The 17,344-nt window shown below is 43.1% G+C and overlaps 3 protein-coding genes across 13 annotated transcripts in view; all 3 read right to left on the reverse strand.

Annotated features, from left to right (window-relative positions):
* Window positions 1-17,344, reverse strand: part of txn2 (thioredoxin 2) — a 149,989-nt gene that overhangs the window by 76,014 nt on the left and 56,631 nt on the right. The gene's annotated exons all lie outside the window — the stretch shown is intronic.
* slc25a38a (solute carrier family 25 member 38a) lies at window positions 3,867-9,583 on the reverse strand. 3 transcript variants are annotated; one of them, XM_083545329.1, is made up of 8 exons: window positions 9,459-9,583; window positions 8,745-8,793; window positions 7,859-7,983; window positions 7,514-7,598; window positions 7,071-7,250; window positions 6,774-6,942; window positions 6,483-6,595; window positions 3,867-4,757 (listed from the first exon to the last, which is right to left on the reverse strand). In XM_083545329.1, the coding sequence occupies exons 2-8, from the start codon at window positions 8,757-8,759 to the stop codon at window positions 4,635-4,637; spliced, it is 810 nt and encodes a 269-aa protein (XP_083401455.1). In that variant the 5' UTR covers window positions 8,760-8,793; window positions 9,459-9,583; the 3' UTR covers window positions 3,867-4,634. The 3 variants fall into 3 exon arrangements, with proteins under 3 accessions (XP_083401455.1, XP_083401453.1, XP_083401454.1); XM_083545327.1 differs by having other exon boundaries at window positions 3,868-4,757; window positions 6,429-6,595; window positions 9,459-9,582; XM_083545328.1 differs by having other exon boundaries at window positions 3,868-4,757; window positions 6,429-6,595; window positions 8,745-8,789; window positions 9,459-9,578.
* myh9b (myosin, heavy chain 9b, non-muscle) overlaps window positions 13,143-17,344 on the reverse strand; it is a 41,304-nt gene continuing 37,102 nt past the window's right edge. For all 9 annotated transcript variants that reach the window (XM_083545296.1, XM_083545301.1, XM_083545295.1 and 6 more), the window contains 11 exons: window positions 16,947-17,195; window positions 16,579-16,791; window positions 16,272-16,484; window positions 16,016-16,177; window positions 15,706-15,834; window positions 15,539-15,627; window positions 15,193-15,316; window positions 14,751-14,959; window positions 14,510-14,618; window positions 14,184-14,356; window positions 13,143-13,737 (listed from right to left, as the gene is read on the reverse strand). In XM_083545296.1, coding sequence (XP_083401422.1) covers window positions 13,626-13,737; window positions 14,184-14,356; window positions 14,510-14,618; window positions 14,751-14,959; window positions 15,193-15,316; window positions 15,539-15,627; window positions 15,706-15,834; window positions 16,016-16,177; window positions 16,272-16,484; window positions 16,579-16,791; window positions 16,947-17,195 — 1,782 coding nt within the window. In that variant the 3' untranslated portion in view covers window positions 13,143-13,625. The remainder of the gene's footprint in view (window positions 13,738-14,183; window positions 14,357-14,509; window positions 14,619-14,750; window positions 14,960-15,192; window positions 15,317-15,538; window positions 15,628-15,705; window positions 15,835-16,015; window positions 16,178-16,271; window positions 16,485-16,578; window positions 16,792-16,946; window positions 17,196-17,344) is intronic.

Genomic DNA, 17,344 nt, shown 5'->3' on the forward strand with positions numbered 1-17,344 from the left:
TAATGCTACAATACATACACGCACACTCAGGGGCCTGGTGTGTGACGGACGACTGGCCCATATTAAGACAAAGACCATATTAAGACAATGGCAGACAAGGCTTCTGAGAAACACTCTGAACTTTGTCACGTCTATTTGCTGAGCGATAGAACGTTCCGGACGCAATGTGTGCGCAGTGATGACACGTTTCACCTCTGAATATTATTTAGGAAAGAAAAATTTATGAATTGGAGTATATTATGAGGGATATCAGTGATATCAGTGATCACTGCTGGATGTGTGTTGGAGTGTGTAAGTTTGTTAGGAGAAGAATACCGGCGGTGTGTGTACGAGGTCGGCGTGATACGTGGAGAGGGTGTCGAGGTTGAGGGGTCAGGACGGGTAAACTGGTTTAAACCGGTCTGGAGATAAATGTTTAATCCTTGAAGCCTGTAGTAGGACACACCATGCCTTTTTCTTTTATCTTACGAAATACTATTGATGTTTATTTGTAATTGAAACATTTTTTAATGGAAAATCTAATTTGCATGTTAGAATTTTTACAGCTCTTTGACTTTTGTGGTCCTTGTTGTATGTTGTGTTTATTCTTTTTTTTTTTTTTGCAAATGAAAATGATGAAATCTGGGGTTTTTTTTTAATCAAAATGAAAATATAAACCATCAGTGGCTTCATTGGACATTCTGGCTTCGCTCTGAGAAGTTCATACTCCTGTAGATCACTACTACTTCTCAAAAGCAACCAGTGAAATTAAATGGTGGTCCTACACGTGTCCTTTTTTACAGTGTTATTGCAGTCATTGTAGAACAACAAAGAGCTCTCACCCTTCACCTTCCATCACCAAGTTCTACTAAACCGTGAGTGAACGTTTCTTTCTAAGAAAACAGCATCAATGAAATTCCCTTCGACTCCCATGTTGGGACTGGAGGTCAGATTGGATGTTAGATTGGAAATATCGTGCACATTTTGTTATCAGTGATCTGTGGTCTCACCTCTGAGTGTTTAATTCCTCTGATGACGCAGAGTTTCGTTAATGGTTACAATTAATTTAATACTAATAGGCAAACGTCACATTCCATTCCTTGAAAACGTTCGTGGGATTGATCCAGAAGTTTCTTCACGTGAACGAGGATTAATAACTACGTTAGTCGGTTATCTGAAGGTACGTTCTCTCCCAGTTTTGCCCATCCTAAAGCCTTTGAGCTGAATTGACCAAATTTCACAATGTGGTGTTCTTGGTACTACACCACTAGATGTCCCTCACAAATGTTCTACCCTCTGCACACACTCGGTGTGTGACGGACGGACGGACAGCTGGCCCATATTAAGACACAGGACGGAGTGTCCATATTAAGACAGAGACCATATTAAGACGAGACGGCGTGTGTTTTTTTTTTTCCTTTTTGCGAAACACTGAACTTTGTCTGTTTGCTGTGTGATAGAACGTTCTGGATGCAATGTGTGCTCAGGGTCTGAACACGTTTCTCTGACGGAATATGAATAAGTGAGAAAAATATCAGATGCAGAATAAATAAATGAACGTAGTAATAAATAATCATCATGTGTGTGAGAAGTGCACTAAGATGATTGTGATTGAGAGGATTGTGTGGAGGAGGTGATCATGGTCCAAACTCCTAACGTAGAAATATTAAAGCAATTGCTCCATTGTTAACAAAAGATCTAAGAGTGTGTGTGTGTGTGTGTGTGTGTGTGTGTATACATTATATACACTATATGGACAAAAGTTTATAAAAATGGACTTTTCCACTCGTATGTGCTTCTTCCCCCAAACTGTTTCCACAAATTTTTCACAGTTCAACAGAATGTCTTTCGATGCGGTGGCATGAAATTTTCCCTTTACTTGACATTACTTAGGAGACCCAACCCTGTTCCAGCATGGCAATGCTCCTGTGCACAAAGCCAGCTCCATGAAGATCTGATTTCCACGGGTTAAACGTGTTGGAGTGCTGACTGAACCCCAGACCTCCTCCCCTCACCCACATCACTACCTGACTTCACTAACACTCTTATAGCTGCAGATTCAAAAAGACACGATAATAAAACTTGCTTTAACCAGTCAGATTTCCAGATGGACATCGAGGACATCCAGCAGGCATTCAATAACGTCGGCATTTTCACCTCCTTCCATTGGATGTTCAAAAACCGCACTAGTCAGAGCTTCTTTTTTTAAATTCCAGAGGAGTGACAGGAGAAAAAATTGATTTGTTTGCAGAGACACTCACAAGGATATTTACAAGACGGCCTTTTCGAGAAAAGCTGGACATCGTGAGGACGTTGTGATTGGTCGGAATGTCGTTGATTAGTTTACCTCTGTTTTCCTAGTGTTACTCTGACAGTAGTGCAACTGCAAAATCGAAGGTTCATCGAAACGCAATAATACAATTGTTGTTTCTGGAGTTTTCCAGATTAGAGGAATTTAACTATGAATGAAAACCAATAGAATCAATAATATGGAGAAATTCTCTGTGAGGAGATGTTTACTAGCATTTTATGGAAGTAGTATCCATACAATACTGTTTCTTACAATAAATAAATATAAATAGCAATAGATAGTAATTAATTATTACATAATAGAGAAGACGTCAGAGAATGATATGAAACTACTGGTATGCACTATTACTGTGTCATGTGTTTCATCAGAGTGTGTGTGTGTGTGTGTGTGTGTGTGTGTGTGTGTGTGTGTGTGTGTGTGTGTGTGTGTGTGTGTGTGTGTGTGTGTGTGTGTGTGTGTGTGTGTGTGTGTGTGTGTGTTCCGTCCTTTTCTCTTATCAATGTCTGTAAAAAACCCTGAACACGTGATGAAAACTAGGCCATCATGTGTGTCGAGTGGCCCATACAGGAATTTAGCGATACGTCATAAATACATGCCGTGTAAAATGTAAAAAATACTAAAATGGTCACCAATATTGTAGTAAATCACCTCAGCCATCGGACCACCGCAGAATAATAACTTTATATGAGTAAATTAATTCTCCTACAAAACATTTTTGAAAAGTAACGTGCGTTTTTCTACGGAAATCTGACTAGCTAGCATTTAACAGAGGTATTCCACATAAAAACATTCGCCAAGTAAAAAGAAATTAATAAGTGTTACGTGCTAGCGTATGGAAACACATAAGCGACTTTCTAGAATGTTCCTTTTAAAATGGCTTCATGAACATGAATTAAAGAAAACAAGAGAACGAAGATTGACTTTACATGAGGGAGTTTAGTGAGACTGGTGTTTAATGCTGTTTAGCTCCTCGCTAACTAGCTCCTCGCTAACTAGCTAATCTCAGCTTTTAGCTAAAGCCTTTAATATTTGTTGGGCGATTATGTGACGATCTGAAAACTCGATTGAAAGGAGTTTAATTTCCTAATCAGATTTGCAGATGGACTGGATGGAGTTTATCTGCGTTTGTGAACTATGAAGAAAATGTACATATGGATTTCAGAAAAACAAAAATATGGAAAATACTTTTGTATGAAGTTTGTGAACTCATTTTCTTTTCATTTTCTTTTTTCATTAACTCAAACCAATTACTACTCAAACCAATTACTCTCTCTGACCAGATGCTAAAATCAGAACTTGTGGCTCACAATCCAGATGTTTGTATTCATCACTGTACATGACCTGCAGTGTGGAGCTGATGTAGATTATTTACATTTGTGAAACGCTACAGGACACAACAGCTCTAATCCTCCATCTCCTGCAGCCTCTATACATCCAATCCTCTTCTTCTGTGTGTGTGTGTGTGTGTGTGTGTGTGTGTGTGTGTGAGATAAGATCTCAGCTTGTGCTGAATAACACTTCTGTAACCACCTGCCTATCTGACCTGCAGATAAACATGTCTGAGACAGTAAACAACAAAAGCGTGATGTGAGAATGTTCTTTATTTTATTTTAGTTCGCAACACGTATAAATGAACATATACACATTTATAGATCTCTATATTTGTGATATCGTGCAAAAAAAAAAAAAAAAAAAGTTACATATAAACATTTATACACAGTTTGCAATCTGCAGTCCTGCAAATGAGAACAGGAGACACACAGTTCATTTTAGTGAATGATCTGGTATGATCTCCTATGATCTGGTTTAGTTTCTTCAACATCTGAACCATTTATAACACGCAAATTCTCAAAAACAAAAAAACCACACACTATTGGCCATAACGTGTGGAATTCGTAACCACGTGACTTAAATGGTGGACATTTCAGTTAGCTGTTAAACATTTCTAGAAGAAGACTGAAGTTTTCCTGATTGCTGCTGAAATCTCATTCGGTTTGTACAGAAGGTGAAGTCACGCTCTCATGGACACGGAGTCCTTCGTTTACACGCGTGTTTTTTGGGGAAAAAACTAAATGAGCATGAGCGTAGCTCTCCCACAGAAGGTTTATGGGTTACTGTGATCTTCATGCTGCCCCTTTTTCTAAATAAAAATCACAAACGATTTGTCTATCGGGGGGCTCCGACTTCTCCCCCGCACATTGCTCTCATATCGACCCGAGTAAAAATCTCTCCGTTCACCACCTGTAATTCTTTCATATTTCGAGCACGACTGTCTTTCTCTTTTCCGTTTCACCCTCTGCTTTAACTGACATGTCATTGATCTGGTTTGCTCAGATCTTCTCTTTCAGGTCTTGAGGCCCATTCGAGTCATGAGCTGCTCGTACACGGTCCACGCCATCGCCGCCATCATCGTCCTGCGGAGACAGCGAGGCACGGCGCCGCGGAAAAACCCGGCCAGGCCTTGTTCCTGAAACACACACACACACACACACACACACACACCTTTACAACCAATTCACCTGAATCACAAAGCAGACCTTCTACATCTCTGATGATGGAAAAAATGAATGAATGCCCACGTGTGCCCTGGCGAACTTTAATACATTAACCATCTCCAGTCTGTGTACTAAAGTAACCCGGAGTGGTGAGATCTCAAGAGCGAGCGAACTGAGTGACCTTCGGACCCGCTTTAACGACTCGGACGAGACGGAACACGAGACATCGGAGCGTCCGAGACAAAAAAAGGTGAAAAAGGGTCATTTATGTTCAAGATGCGAGACGCTTGAGGGATCGGCGTAAATAGAAATGGATAAAAACTAAAGACAGCATGGCAGATGTAACAGGTCGTATGTAAAAGTTATACACAGTAACTGTAACTCGTGTCACGACTCGATCCGTTACGCAAAAACACAACGTGTGGAATTTCCACCACGTCTCGTCACCAACGTTTTTAGGGCAGTCCAGCGATAATCGTTCTTCCGCGTTTTCTGGACAGGTTGAAGAATTTTCCTCCTGAAACAGTCTTTTTCCACCAGGGGGCCGGTGTGGGTGAAGGTTTTCATTCCAACCAATTAAATCCACACCCAATTCTACCTGTTTAAATGGAATGATATTCATCAGGTGTGGACTTCGTTGATGGGAAAGGAAAACTTCACCCATGCCCCTTTGTGAGGAAAGTTTGGCCTTAAATGGGAAAATTCCTGACAATTCCACATATCGAGAGAGAGAACGAATGAAAGTAGGATGAATGGAATTCATTCATTTATGAATAAATAAATTGAATGAGGACGTTTGTTACAGTCTGCTGAAATAAGTAGAATATTTAGAATATGAAATAAATTTACACACACACACACACACACACACACACACACACACACCTGTACCAAACAAATGGGGTCTAACAAAATGTAAAAAAAAAAAATTTCTCCAGTTATTTAATTTTATTTAGTCAATCTATAATATATTTAAATCTATATTTTAAAAAGTGTATTGCATTAATTTTATTTATTCTAATTGATTTATGTATTTTTTTATTTTATTTAAATCAAGCAAGCAATTCTTTTGATGTTCAACTGTTCACAAAAGGTTAATAAAAATGTAAATATAAAAATAAATTAAAAAAACCAAATTTTTTTACATTTAAAAAGCAGTTTCATGTTTTGCATTTCTGACTCAAAACCTGAGGCACGTAACGAACAGTGAATTTTGCGTACTGTTTCGCCCCCAATGTATGACGAATTAAAAATCTTATTTATTTTTTTTCATTGATAATTATATATATATTTTGATATATATTTATATTTAGGTATTTAGGTATATTTAGGATCAGGATTTTTCTGTTGCTCAGGTTACGGTGGCAATATTGCTTCAGATCTAATCCGAATGAATCTACACCTGTTCTTCCTGTTGCTCCACCATGGAAGGGCAGAACACCAAATAACGTGACCGAGGAACATCGCTTACATCAGTACTAAAGCGAATGTGCGCTGACACAAACTACACAGAAAATCGTGTCTGGTATCGTGTCCCCTCATACGTCCCTCCACAGTGTGACTTGGACTTTTCTCTCTGATAGCAGCACTTGTTTTGTGTGAGAGCCTGAGATAAGGCTGTAGGGTGGAGGAGGAGGAGTTACCGTGTAGATGTAAGTAAGAGCGTCCGCGCTCCTCCTGAAGCGATGAGGATTCACCTGCATGAGCGTCTTCACCATGTCTGCAGGCTGCGTGAGCAGAGACGCCGACACGCCGGCTCCGATGCCGCAGCTGAAGTTAGCCAGTGGAGCGTACGCCGACTCGCTTATCTCTACACACACACACACACACACACACACACAAACACACACGATTGTTTCATTATAGACAAAGCACTAACATTCTGCCATTTTTAGAACCAAAAACGTCTTCAAACTGTTTGTGCCTCTGTCACTATGGAGACATCTGATGTTCACAAAGGTGTAACACACACACACACAGGTGCTGACCTTGAGGTAGCATGTTCTTGGCCTGGCTGTAGAACATGACGTAGATGCCAGAGAAGGGAGCGTCTCGGAGCAGAGTGGCTGTGAGACCGGAGAACAGAGCTCTCGGACCCTCTGTCTGACACACACTGCGAAGAGCTCCGACTACACTGCTGTAGTTATAATGGCCGCTCTGTACACACACACACACACACACACACACACACACACACACACTACAGTTAAATTGATCATTCACACACACACATCACACACAATACACACACTCCATGTCATAATTCACATCATTCGCAGTCACACCTCGAAGCGAGTTTTGATGACTGTGATGGGCAGCATGCAGACCCCCGCTACACACCGGGCTCCAGCACCCAGCAGTATGGCCTCCACGGGATGAGGAGTTCGGTCACTGAAGAACCGCTGCTTCACACTGTAGTACGTGCTGAAGTAGATTCCCACACCGGGGATACACCGTACAAATGACTACATCACACACACACACACACACACACACACACACAAACAGAATTGGAATAAAGGCAATGTTGTGTACATAAGAGTCAACATCCATGTGGACACCTGACCATGACACCCATAGGTTCTTGGTGAACATGTGTTAGAAGACATTCTTTAAAATTGAGTCTCTTGGAAGAACTGTGTGGGTGTGGTCAGGGGGTGCACATACGTATGGCCTTAGTGTGTGAATACAGTATATGTAGGTGTGTGCGTGTGTATCAGATACGCACTGGTGAGACGCCTTTCCAAAGTCCTTGCAGCTTCTCGGTTTTCATGACTGTGAGAAAGATGGTCACCATGCCAACCCTTCCTGAACTAAAACAGAGAAAAGGGCAAATGACAGAGTTACACACTAAAGCCCCAAAACAGAACCACTGTAATTAATCACATCACAGTTCCCGCCCAGCAAATATCAATGTAACTAATCAAACAACAGTTCCCATCCTGATGATGATCCTTCATTTGTTCATTTATTAATGAATTCAATTTCTGCAGATTTCAACTCTCACTGTGATGAAGTTAGTGTGCATGTGTAGTGAGTGCTCTGTGTGTGTGTGTGTGTGTGTGTGTCTCACCAGGGCTGTGCACTGTTCTGTACAGTCTGTAGACGAGTCTTCACCAGATCCAGCGGCTGGAAGAGCAGAGTAGAGCAGGTTCCACTCAGAGAACCACACATGAAGGCTTTAATTACAGGGTGAGCCTACACACACACACACACACACACACACACACACACACACACACACACACACACACACATGACTTAAATTTAAAAACTGTAGTTTGAAGACTTTGTGATAGTTCATGCAAAAAAAAATTTATAAAGCAAACTCCAGCTATGAGCAGAATAACTACAGTCAGCATTAAATATTCAAACAGCTCAGACCCCCAAAGTGTTTACTCTCTGACGTGTCACTCGTTGCTCATGCCAGTGAGCAAACACACACGTACACACTCGCTCACTACAATCACAATATCCTCTCACACACACACACACACACACACACACACACACACACACGCTGCCTCTCTGTGTGTGGGGTTTACTACAGGACACACTTTCTGTACACAAAATAACTCAACTACATCATTAGTCAAGTTCTGGGACAGAGTGTGTGTGTGTGTGTGTGTGTGTGTGTGTGTGTGTGTGTGTGTGTGTGTGTGTGTGTGTGTGTGTTTATCCGGAAATGACTTTGTAAACATCAACATGTGATGTCAAATAATTAACTGCACTTTTTGATGGATTTTATTTTCCCCCTATGCACTCGTTCCTGATGTAAAAAAAAAATATATATAACAAAATAATAAATTATTTAATTAATTAAAGGGATAGATAGAGAGAGAGAGAGAGAGAGAGAGAGAGAGAGAGAGAGAGAGAGAGAGAGAGAGAGAGAGAGAGAGCAATTAGAGGGTTTTTTGTTTTGTTTTTTGGGGATGTAGTAGATAAAGCCGTTCACGTACCAGAGAAAACTCCATGCTGGCAGAATTGACTTCAGGTTTCTTGTCCTTCCTATGTAAAGCAAACGATAGAGGTTACTCGAGGTCATGTGTCTCAGGCACGTATGACGCACGTGCACCTCGCCCTCACGCTATATACCTTTATACAACTCTACACTATAGAACTGGGGTGTGGGGAATTAAACACACAGCGTTTCCCATTATCAGAGGGCTCGCATGCTTCATCTGGAGCGGCATGATTTCAACCTGCTGAAACCATAGAACCCAGAAGAAACCCACAGAAAGATGCTGCTTTGGAAGATCTCCTGCTATAAACCCTATTGGATGAATGTGAACACTGACTGGTCTTCTCACCTTCTCACCTCCATCAGTACCTGACTTTACTAACACCATTGCAGATGAATGAATCTCCACAAAATCTAGTGGAACATCTTCCCAGAAGAGTGGAGCTCATTATAACAGTAAACTTTAAAGTAAATGTGGAATGAGATGAGATGATCCAAAAACGTTTGGCCATATACTGTATATCTTCAGAGTAAGTTTACTGGGCTACTGCTTGGTGTTTGAGGATTTGTGCTGGAACATGGAGATGTGAGCTGGAAGAAACACTACAGTACTGAAGTTTCCTGTCCATTAGAATGAAATGGAAGAAGTTCCACCTGCTATAATGATGATGATGATGATGTTAAAGATGATGAGTCTGGGGTTCAGGCTTACCTCCTACAGTGAAGCAGGTAGAAGAGCTGATGGAGTTCCAAAAGCTGCAGTTGCTGTAGTATGAGTAGTAGAGTAAATGCAGGTCTGGTGAATGACGATAAACTGTAGATAAGCAGCTACAATTCTCACACTGCGCCTTATAAATGAAGAAGGGGCGGGGCAATAGGAGGAACAGGAGGCGTGGCGCGTCGGGCCTCTAACCGCCGCGTCTGATTGGCTCTTTGTAGGAGATATGCAAATGAGTCTATAAGGAATACACCCGGTTAGAGCTCCTTTCTTTCTTTCTTTCTTTTTGGGGAAAACAGTGTTTTAACAGATATCATCAACCACCAATAATAATTATAATTACTAAATGAAACTAAAAATATTTTATTGGTAACTTTTAAATGATATTATGACATTATTCAAAGACATTTCCCTTCCTCGCTTTATCATTTCTTACTTTTCTTTTATCCATCTAATGGATGGCAAATTGAAATACTCTCTCTCTCTCTCTCTCTCTTTTACAAACACAGAATAAATATTCATCTGACCACCTGCAATCTTCTGTATATAATTTCGTTATTTTCTATTAGTGCTTTCCTTTTTTCCTCCCTCTCACCAAAGCTTTGTCTCTTTCTGCACGCTTTTTGACGTTTTAATTTGTTTGACTACAGCGACCCCTAGTGTACAATAAGTGTTTCACAGTCACTCTCACATTCTCACACTCTTCAGCTCAAGCGTTTCCACATCTATAGTATTTATTTATTTAGATAGATAGATAGATAGATAGATAGATAGATAGATAGATAGATAGATAGATAGATAGATAGATAGATAGATAGATAGATAGATAGATAGATAGATAGATAGATAGAAAAGCCTTCTTTGATGGTCTAAACACTATCAGAAGCACTGACCTACATTTACAACCTAAACTCTAATATTTGTTACATGAAATTGTATTAATTTATTCTCATCATCTCGTAGTGTTTCTCTCGGCTGCACTGCTTCCAGTACGTGTATGTGGATGTTAGATTTTTTGTCCAATCAGATTTCAGCCTCTATGTGCTGCCATGTCAATCTATTCTGCCCAGGGCCTTCAGAATCAGTACTGCTGGCCTTTTTACCATTTAAAATATTACCAATAAATCTGTTTCTTCAACCAATCAGATTTCAGATTCTCCTCGCAGGGCAGCTCGCTGACCCAGAATAGCATCAGCATTTTTCCGTCCTCTGATTGGTTGTTTAGAGGGAAACTGTTACAGCCGAGTTCGACTGACAAAACACGTGTGTAGCTCTGCACATATTAATACATCAGAGTTAGACTTTTCTATGCCTACAGAGGAAAATAAATTGATTACAAATCAATTTTGAAGAAAAGCTAGACATGGTGAGGAGGTCAACCAACCCCATGCTAGCTAGCGTGTCTCAGCCCGGGAAAGGGTTTGTTCTCCACTTCCAGACCAGTGAATACGAGCGGTACCACTGGATTACAGCCTCTGTTCTGCCTCATGTAACGGCAAATTCCTTGTACATGCAATCCATGATACTCGGCAATAAAAATTATTCTGATCCAATATATAAAATTAAACTTTACCATTTTATATTCATTTATAACATGCAGTTAACTGATGTTTTGGGGTTATGATTATTTAGGGGATGTGTAATAGATTTTGATCAACATGACAAACAACTGATATTGTAAGAAACAGCAGATGATTGTGTATAATCATCATCATCATCATCTTCTTCTTCTTCTTCTTTCGGCGGCTTCCATTAGATGTCGCCAGAGAGGATCAGCCATCTCCAGACCCCCCCTGTCCTCTACATCTTCCTCTTTTAAACCAACATATTGCATGTCTTCCCTTACAAAATCCATAAACCTGCTTCTTGGTTTTCCCCTTCTCCTCCTTCCGGTGGCTCCATCTTCAGCTTTCTTCTACTGATATACCCCCTGTCCCTCCTCTGCACGTGTCCAAACCATCTCAATCTCACCTCCCTCACCTTGTCTCCAAAACATCCATGCGCTGTCCCTCTAATGAACTCCTTTCTAATCCTGTCCATCGTCATCACTCCCAACGAACATCTCAACATCTTCTGCTACCTCCAGCTCCACCTCCTGTCTTTTACTCAATGCCACTGTCTCTAAACCATACATCATCTCAGGTCTCACCACAGTCCTATAAACTTTCCCCCTCACAAATTCTATATCACAAATCACTCCTGCTATCACTTTTCTCCACCCACTCCACCCTACCTGCACTCTTTTCTTCACTTCTCTAACACACTCTCCATTACTTTGCACTGTTGATCTCAGGTATCTGAACTCCTCCACCTTCTCCACCTCTTCTCCCTGCAACCGCACCCCTCCACTGCCCTCCCCCTCATTCACACACATGTACTGTCTTACTCCTACTGACTTTCATTCCCCTTCTCTCCAGCGTGTACCTCCACCTCTCCAGACTCTTCTCCACCTGCTCCCTACTCTCACCACAAATCACAATATCATCCGCAAACATCATAGTCCAAGGAGACTCCTGTCTGACCTCGTCCATCAACCTGTTCGTCACCACTGCAAACACGAAAGGGCTCAGAGCCGATCCTTGATGCAGTCCAACCTCCACTTTGAACCAGTCTGTCGTTCCCACTGCACACTTCACCGCTGTTACAGTATGTGCACAAGTATGTGACGCTATGATGTGGAGGTTGAACATGTAGTTTGGAAGGAACTGTAAGGAACAAGAATAAAAGATGATGAAATAAAGAATCAAAAGCGTGAGCCTTTTTAGAAAGCCATGTTTATTTGCAATAATACCAACAGTTTCCAACTCGAGTCTCCGCAGGTCGGGGAAGAGTTGCGGGAAAAAAAGAAATACAAAAAAAGCAATTTTTCTTTGTGTGTTTTTTTTTTTTTAATCATTTCCTTTTATAAGATATTCATAGGTCAGTAAAACGGTAATAAGAAATTTCCTCACGTCCCAGCAGTGCGTGTGCGCATGTGTGTGTGTGTGTGTGTGTGTATATATGCTGAAGCCAGGCGCGTCGCATAACCGTGAACAAAACTGTTATAACCACGGTAACATTACGGGACAAAAATCGGAAAAACACACAGGATGGCGAGAAAAGAACAGGCGGCCCTCCACCTTCACAATGCACCCGTGTGAGAAATCACACACACACACACACACTCACACACACACACACACACACACACACACACACACACACCATTGACAAGGAGAAGTCCGACTTTAAGGCTTATAGTGCACAGTGGCTTACTTACTTACGAGCATGCGTGCGTGTGTGTGTACGTGTGTGTGTGTGTATACACGTGTGTGTGTATACACGTGTGTGTGTATACACGTGTGTGTGTGTGTGTGTGTGTGTGTGTGTGTTTCCACCAGTGCATAGACGTGTACTCTCTTCTTGCCGCTTGTGCAGTGTTTAAAACAGCGCACATCTCTAATAATCCCGCTATTTGAAGCTCGAGTTACAGATACACCATTATGTTGAGAAAAAGAGAGAGAGAGAGAGAGAGAGTTCTTTTTTTTTTTTCTTCCCGAAAGAACGAAAGAAACAGAGAGAGAATGCAGCAGTTTATCATAAACAAGTCGTATACGTTCATCCTTACACCGTTATAAAAACGTCAGAATAAAATACATTTCTATAGAGAACGTCGCCTATTTTTTTTTCCCCTTCCTTCCTTCCTTCCTTCCTTTATTCATTCATTCCTTGTTTTCTTTTTGTCCCCTTCCAAAAAAATTTCATTTTTTTACTTCACTTCTTTATTTGCAACTCCTTCGCTGGGGTGATTAGAAAAATAGACGGCGACGGAAGACTTCAAAGGAGTGAAGAAGGTGGAGAAGAAAGAGGAGGAAGAAGGAGAAGAAGGAGAAGAAGGACGGCTCTTAACAAAAATATCGTCCCCGTCTTCCCGGTGAATGCACGAAAAAAAAAAATCATTTGGTCCTCGGAGAAGAGACTGTGTACTGGAGTATTGATTGTCAAGTGTGTGTGTGTGTGTGTGTGTGTGTGTGTGTGTGTGTGTGTGTGTGAGATGGCACTAACAAAATTAAATCCGAACCACAGGAGACGACAGCTTTGAGTATATAACGTGTATAAGTGTATGAGAAAGAGTGCTGCAGCTCTGCACTACAGCCAGCAGGTGTCACTGTTCTCTTCCGTTCACTCGGGTTTCGAATCAGGAGTTTCGCTTTTGCCGTCAGGCTCTTCATCGCTTTCGCCGCCGGCGGGGCGGCTGATGATACGGCGCATGGTGAAGGGCAGATCTCCACGTCTACAAAACACACACACACACACACGCGCAAAGATATAGTGATCACACACAACATTGCGTACAAGTAATGGTCTAAAGTACGACTGAATAGTGCAAATTGGAAATCAGAAAATTTAAAGCGGCAGTCTGTGAGTTTTAAAAAGGATCTAAGATTAACACTTATCTCCTTCACTCTGTCTGTCTCACACACACACACACACACACACACACACATCTCAAACTTTCACACTGTATGTTCCAAAATTTAAAGTGGCAGTCTGTAAGTTGTGAAAATAACTGGACCTGCAGTTCTTCTCATTCTGAAGATTCCTCAGAAACTCTGGACCTGGTAAGTTTGTTGAACTAAATTTTTTCTGGCCCTGAAAATGTTTCAGTTCACACCTATTGACTAGTTTAATTGTGTGAGTGATCCAGATGTGAAGGTGGGCTTTGGGACCGAGCGGTACCTGAGCTTGCTCTTGAGTGAAGAGACCTCGCGGTTCATGGCGTCGGCCGACTCGGTGGCGTCCTCCAGCTCTCGCTGCAGTTTCCTGCGGTTGGCGTTTGCTCTCTGAGCCTCCTCTTCAGCCTCCTCCAGCTGCCTCTTCAGCTGCTTCATACGGCTGTTCAGCTTCTCCATCTGCAGCGACACACACACACACACACACACGATCCAGTTTTCTCTAAACAAATTCAGTGCTGGTTCTTATTAATAACATGCTGGAAGTGTGTGTGTGTGTGTGTGTGTGTGTGTGTGTGTGTGTGTGTGTGTGTGTGTGAAAAAGGCCCTGACCTGGTCTTTGTACTGATCTGCGTTACGTCTCTCATCATCCACCTGCAGAACCACCTCCTTCAGCTTCTTCTCTGAACGACGCACCAATTTAGTGGCTGCCTGCCTCTCTCTGAACACACACACACACACACACACACACACACACACACACACACACACACACACACACACACACACAATTATTATAAAAACACACACATACATTAAAAAAAACACATCAGAAGAGGTCATGTGATCTGACCTGGTCTCGATATCCAGCTGTTCTTCGAGCTGGGCGATCTTGGCCTCCAGGGCAGTGATAGAGGCCTTGTATTTGCTCTTTACTGCTCCTTCCAGCTCTGTGAGCTTCAGCTTCATCTCCTTGTTCTGGCGCTCCATCTGTGAGCGCGCCCCCTCCAGGCGCTGGGCGGTGCTGCGCTCGGCTGTCAGCTCCACATTGATCTGGTCCGTCTGAAAGAGACAGAGTGATTGAGAGAGTGAAGAAAAAAAAAAAAGGGGAGAGAGTGAAAAGAAAAAAAAAGGAGAGAGAGAGGGCAGCCGAGAAGAAGAAAAGCTCATAAAAGCCTCCACAGGATTTTTTTCCCAAAATGGCCACCAGGATCTCTACAGATAAACAGAGGTTGGAATTCCCAGATCTGACCAAGCTGAGAAATCAGTGAGAAGCTGAGAAACCAGTGGCTCACCTGCAGCATGGCTCTCTTGAGGCGATCGTTGGTCAGCTCGGTGTTGTTCTGTTCCTCCTCGAGTTCTTCCTCGAGCTGAGCGATGCGAGCCTCCAGACGCCGCTTCTCCTCCACCGTCAGAGCGCTGATACGCAGAGAGAGAGAGAGAGAAAGAGAGAGGGAGAAAGAGTAAATGGGGAGAAAGAGTAAATGGAGAGAGAGAGGAGAAATAGAAATTGAAGACGGAGTGAGAAAATATTTCTCGATAAAGCGAAACTAAAATGTTCCTAAAGGTTTTATCGACATTTCCACTTCTGCTTAGACTGAGAGAGTGTGTGTGTGTGTGTGTGTGTGTATATAAGCTTACTTCTTGCTGTTCTGGTTGTTGATCTCATCCTGCAGCTCGTCTCTCTCCTGCTGAGCCTGTCTCTTTGCCCGCTCAGCTGCAGCCAGTTCCTACACACACACACACACAGAGTGAGAGTGTGAGAGAGAGAGTGTGTGTGTGTGTGTGTGTGTGTGTGTTTTGTGTACCTCCTGCAGTTGGATCATGTCAGCCTCCATGCTCTTGACCTTCTTCTCGTTCTCTTTGCTCTGTGCCAGAATCTCCTCTCTGGAGAGACGCATCTCGTCCACCTCCCGCAGCAGATCCTTCATCTGAGCCTACACACACACACACACACACACACACACACACACACACACACACACACACACACACACACACACACACACACACACACACACACACACACACACACACACACACACACACACACACTGAGCTGAATATCAGAGTCTGAGTAATCGGTATGATCTCGAAGGTGGACTTGATGGTGTGTACCTGCAGCTTCTTGAGCTGTTTGAGGGCCTCGTCTCGGTTCTTGTTGGCCTGGTCGATGGCGGCCTCCAGCTCCTTCAGGTCCAGCTCCATCTTCTTACGTGCTGCCACGGCAACCGAGCGCTGCTTCCTCTCATCCTCCAACTCCATCTCCATCTCCCGCACCTAACAGCAAAGGGGAAAATTACCCACAATGCACCGCACACACACGCACTCATCCCCTAGCCTCCTACTCAAGGTGTGTTTGTTGATGGTGCACCTGTTTGACGAGTTGCCTCTTCTTCTCCTCTCCCATCTCGTCTCGACCGGCCAGGTCTCGCTCGTACTGAGCCTTCATGGCCTGCATGTTGACCTCCAGTCGCAGCTTGGCGTCTTCGGTAGCCTGCAGCTCGTCCTCCAGCTCCTCCAGCTGTGTGCGCATCTCCTCCAGCTGCTGTTCCATGCCTCTCTTCGACTTCTCCAGCTCGTGCACCTGAGGGGGGAGACAGAGGGAGACGTCTGTGATCAGAGTCGTTTTATCAAAATATTACAAAACTCCAAACGGTAGAACGTCGTCTGAGGCTTACGCTCTTGCCGACGTCGTCCTTGGAGGAGACGAGGTCCTCCATCTCGGCTCTGAGCGCCTTGTTGGCTCGGTCCACTTCGTTCTTAATGTCTGTCAGAGTCTCGAGTTCCCGGGTCAGAGCGAGGGCACGCGTCTCCTTCTCTCGAGCCTCGGCTTCGGCTCGGTCGCGTTCCTCAGCATAGCGAGCAGAGATGGCCTTCTCCTCCGCCAACATCTACACACACACACACACACACACACACACACACACACACACACACACACACACACACACACACACACTAATACATGAATCTTCCTCTTCTTTCATCTCTCATGAAGATGGCAATCCAAATGTTTTTCAGCTGGAGTGGAGAATTACACACACACCTGGTCAAACTTCTTCTGCTTCTTCTCCAGGTTGGAGACGATCTGCCTCAGATGGTCCTGGTCAACCAGCAGGTCGTCCAGCTCCTGCTGCAGGCGGGTCTTGGTCTTGTCGAGTTTGTCGTAGGCCAAGTTCCTCTCGTCCATGCGCTGTGTGACGGCCTCCAGGTCACGCTGCAGACGCTTCTTTACTTCCTCTGCGTTCTCCAGAGAACCAGCCTCCTGCTCCACCTTCTTCTTCATCTCAGTCAGCTGGAGGCAGAGAAGGTCAGGACGTTAAACAGTCGACTGGGCTGATGGATTTAAAGCTTAAAATGTTGGGGAATGGGTACTTAGGATGTATGGGTACTTATGGGACTTTGTGGGAACGTACGGGTTCTTATAGGTATGTATGGGTACGT

Source organism: Silurus aristotelis (assembly GCF_946808225.1).
Source record: "Silurus aristotelis genome assembly, chromosome: 6".
Lineage (NCBI taxonomy): Eukaryota > Metazoa > Chordata > Actinopteri > Siluriformes > Siluridae > Silurus > Silurus aristotelis.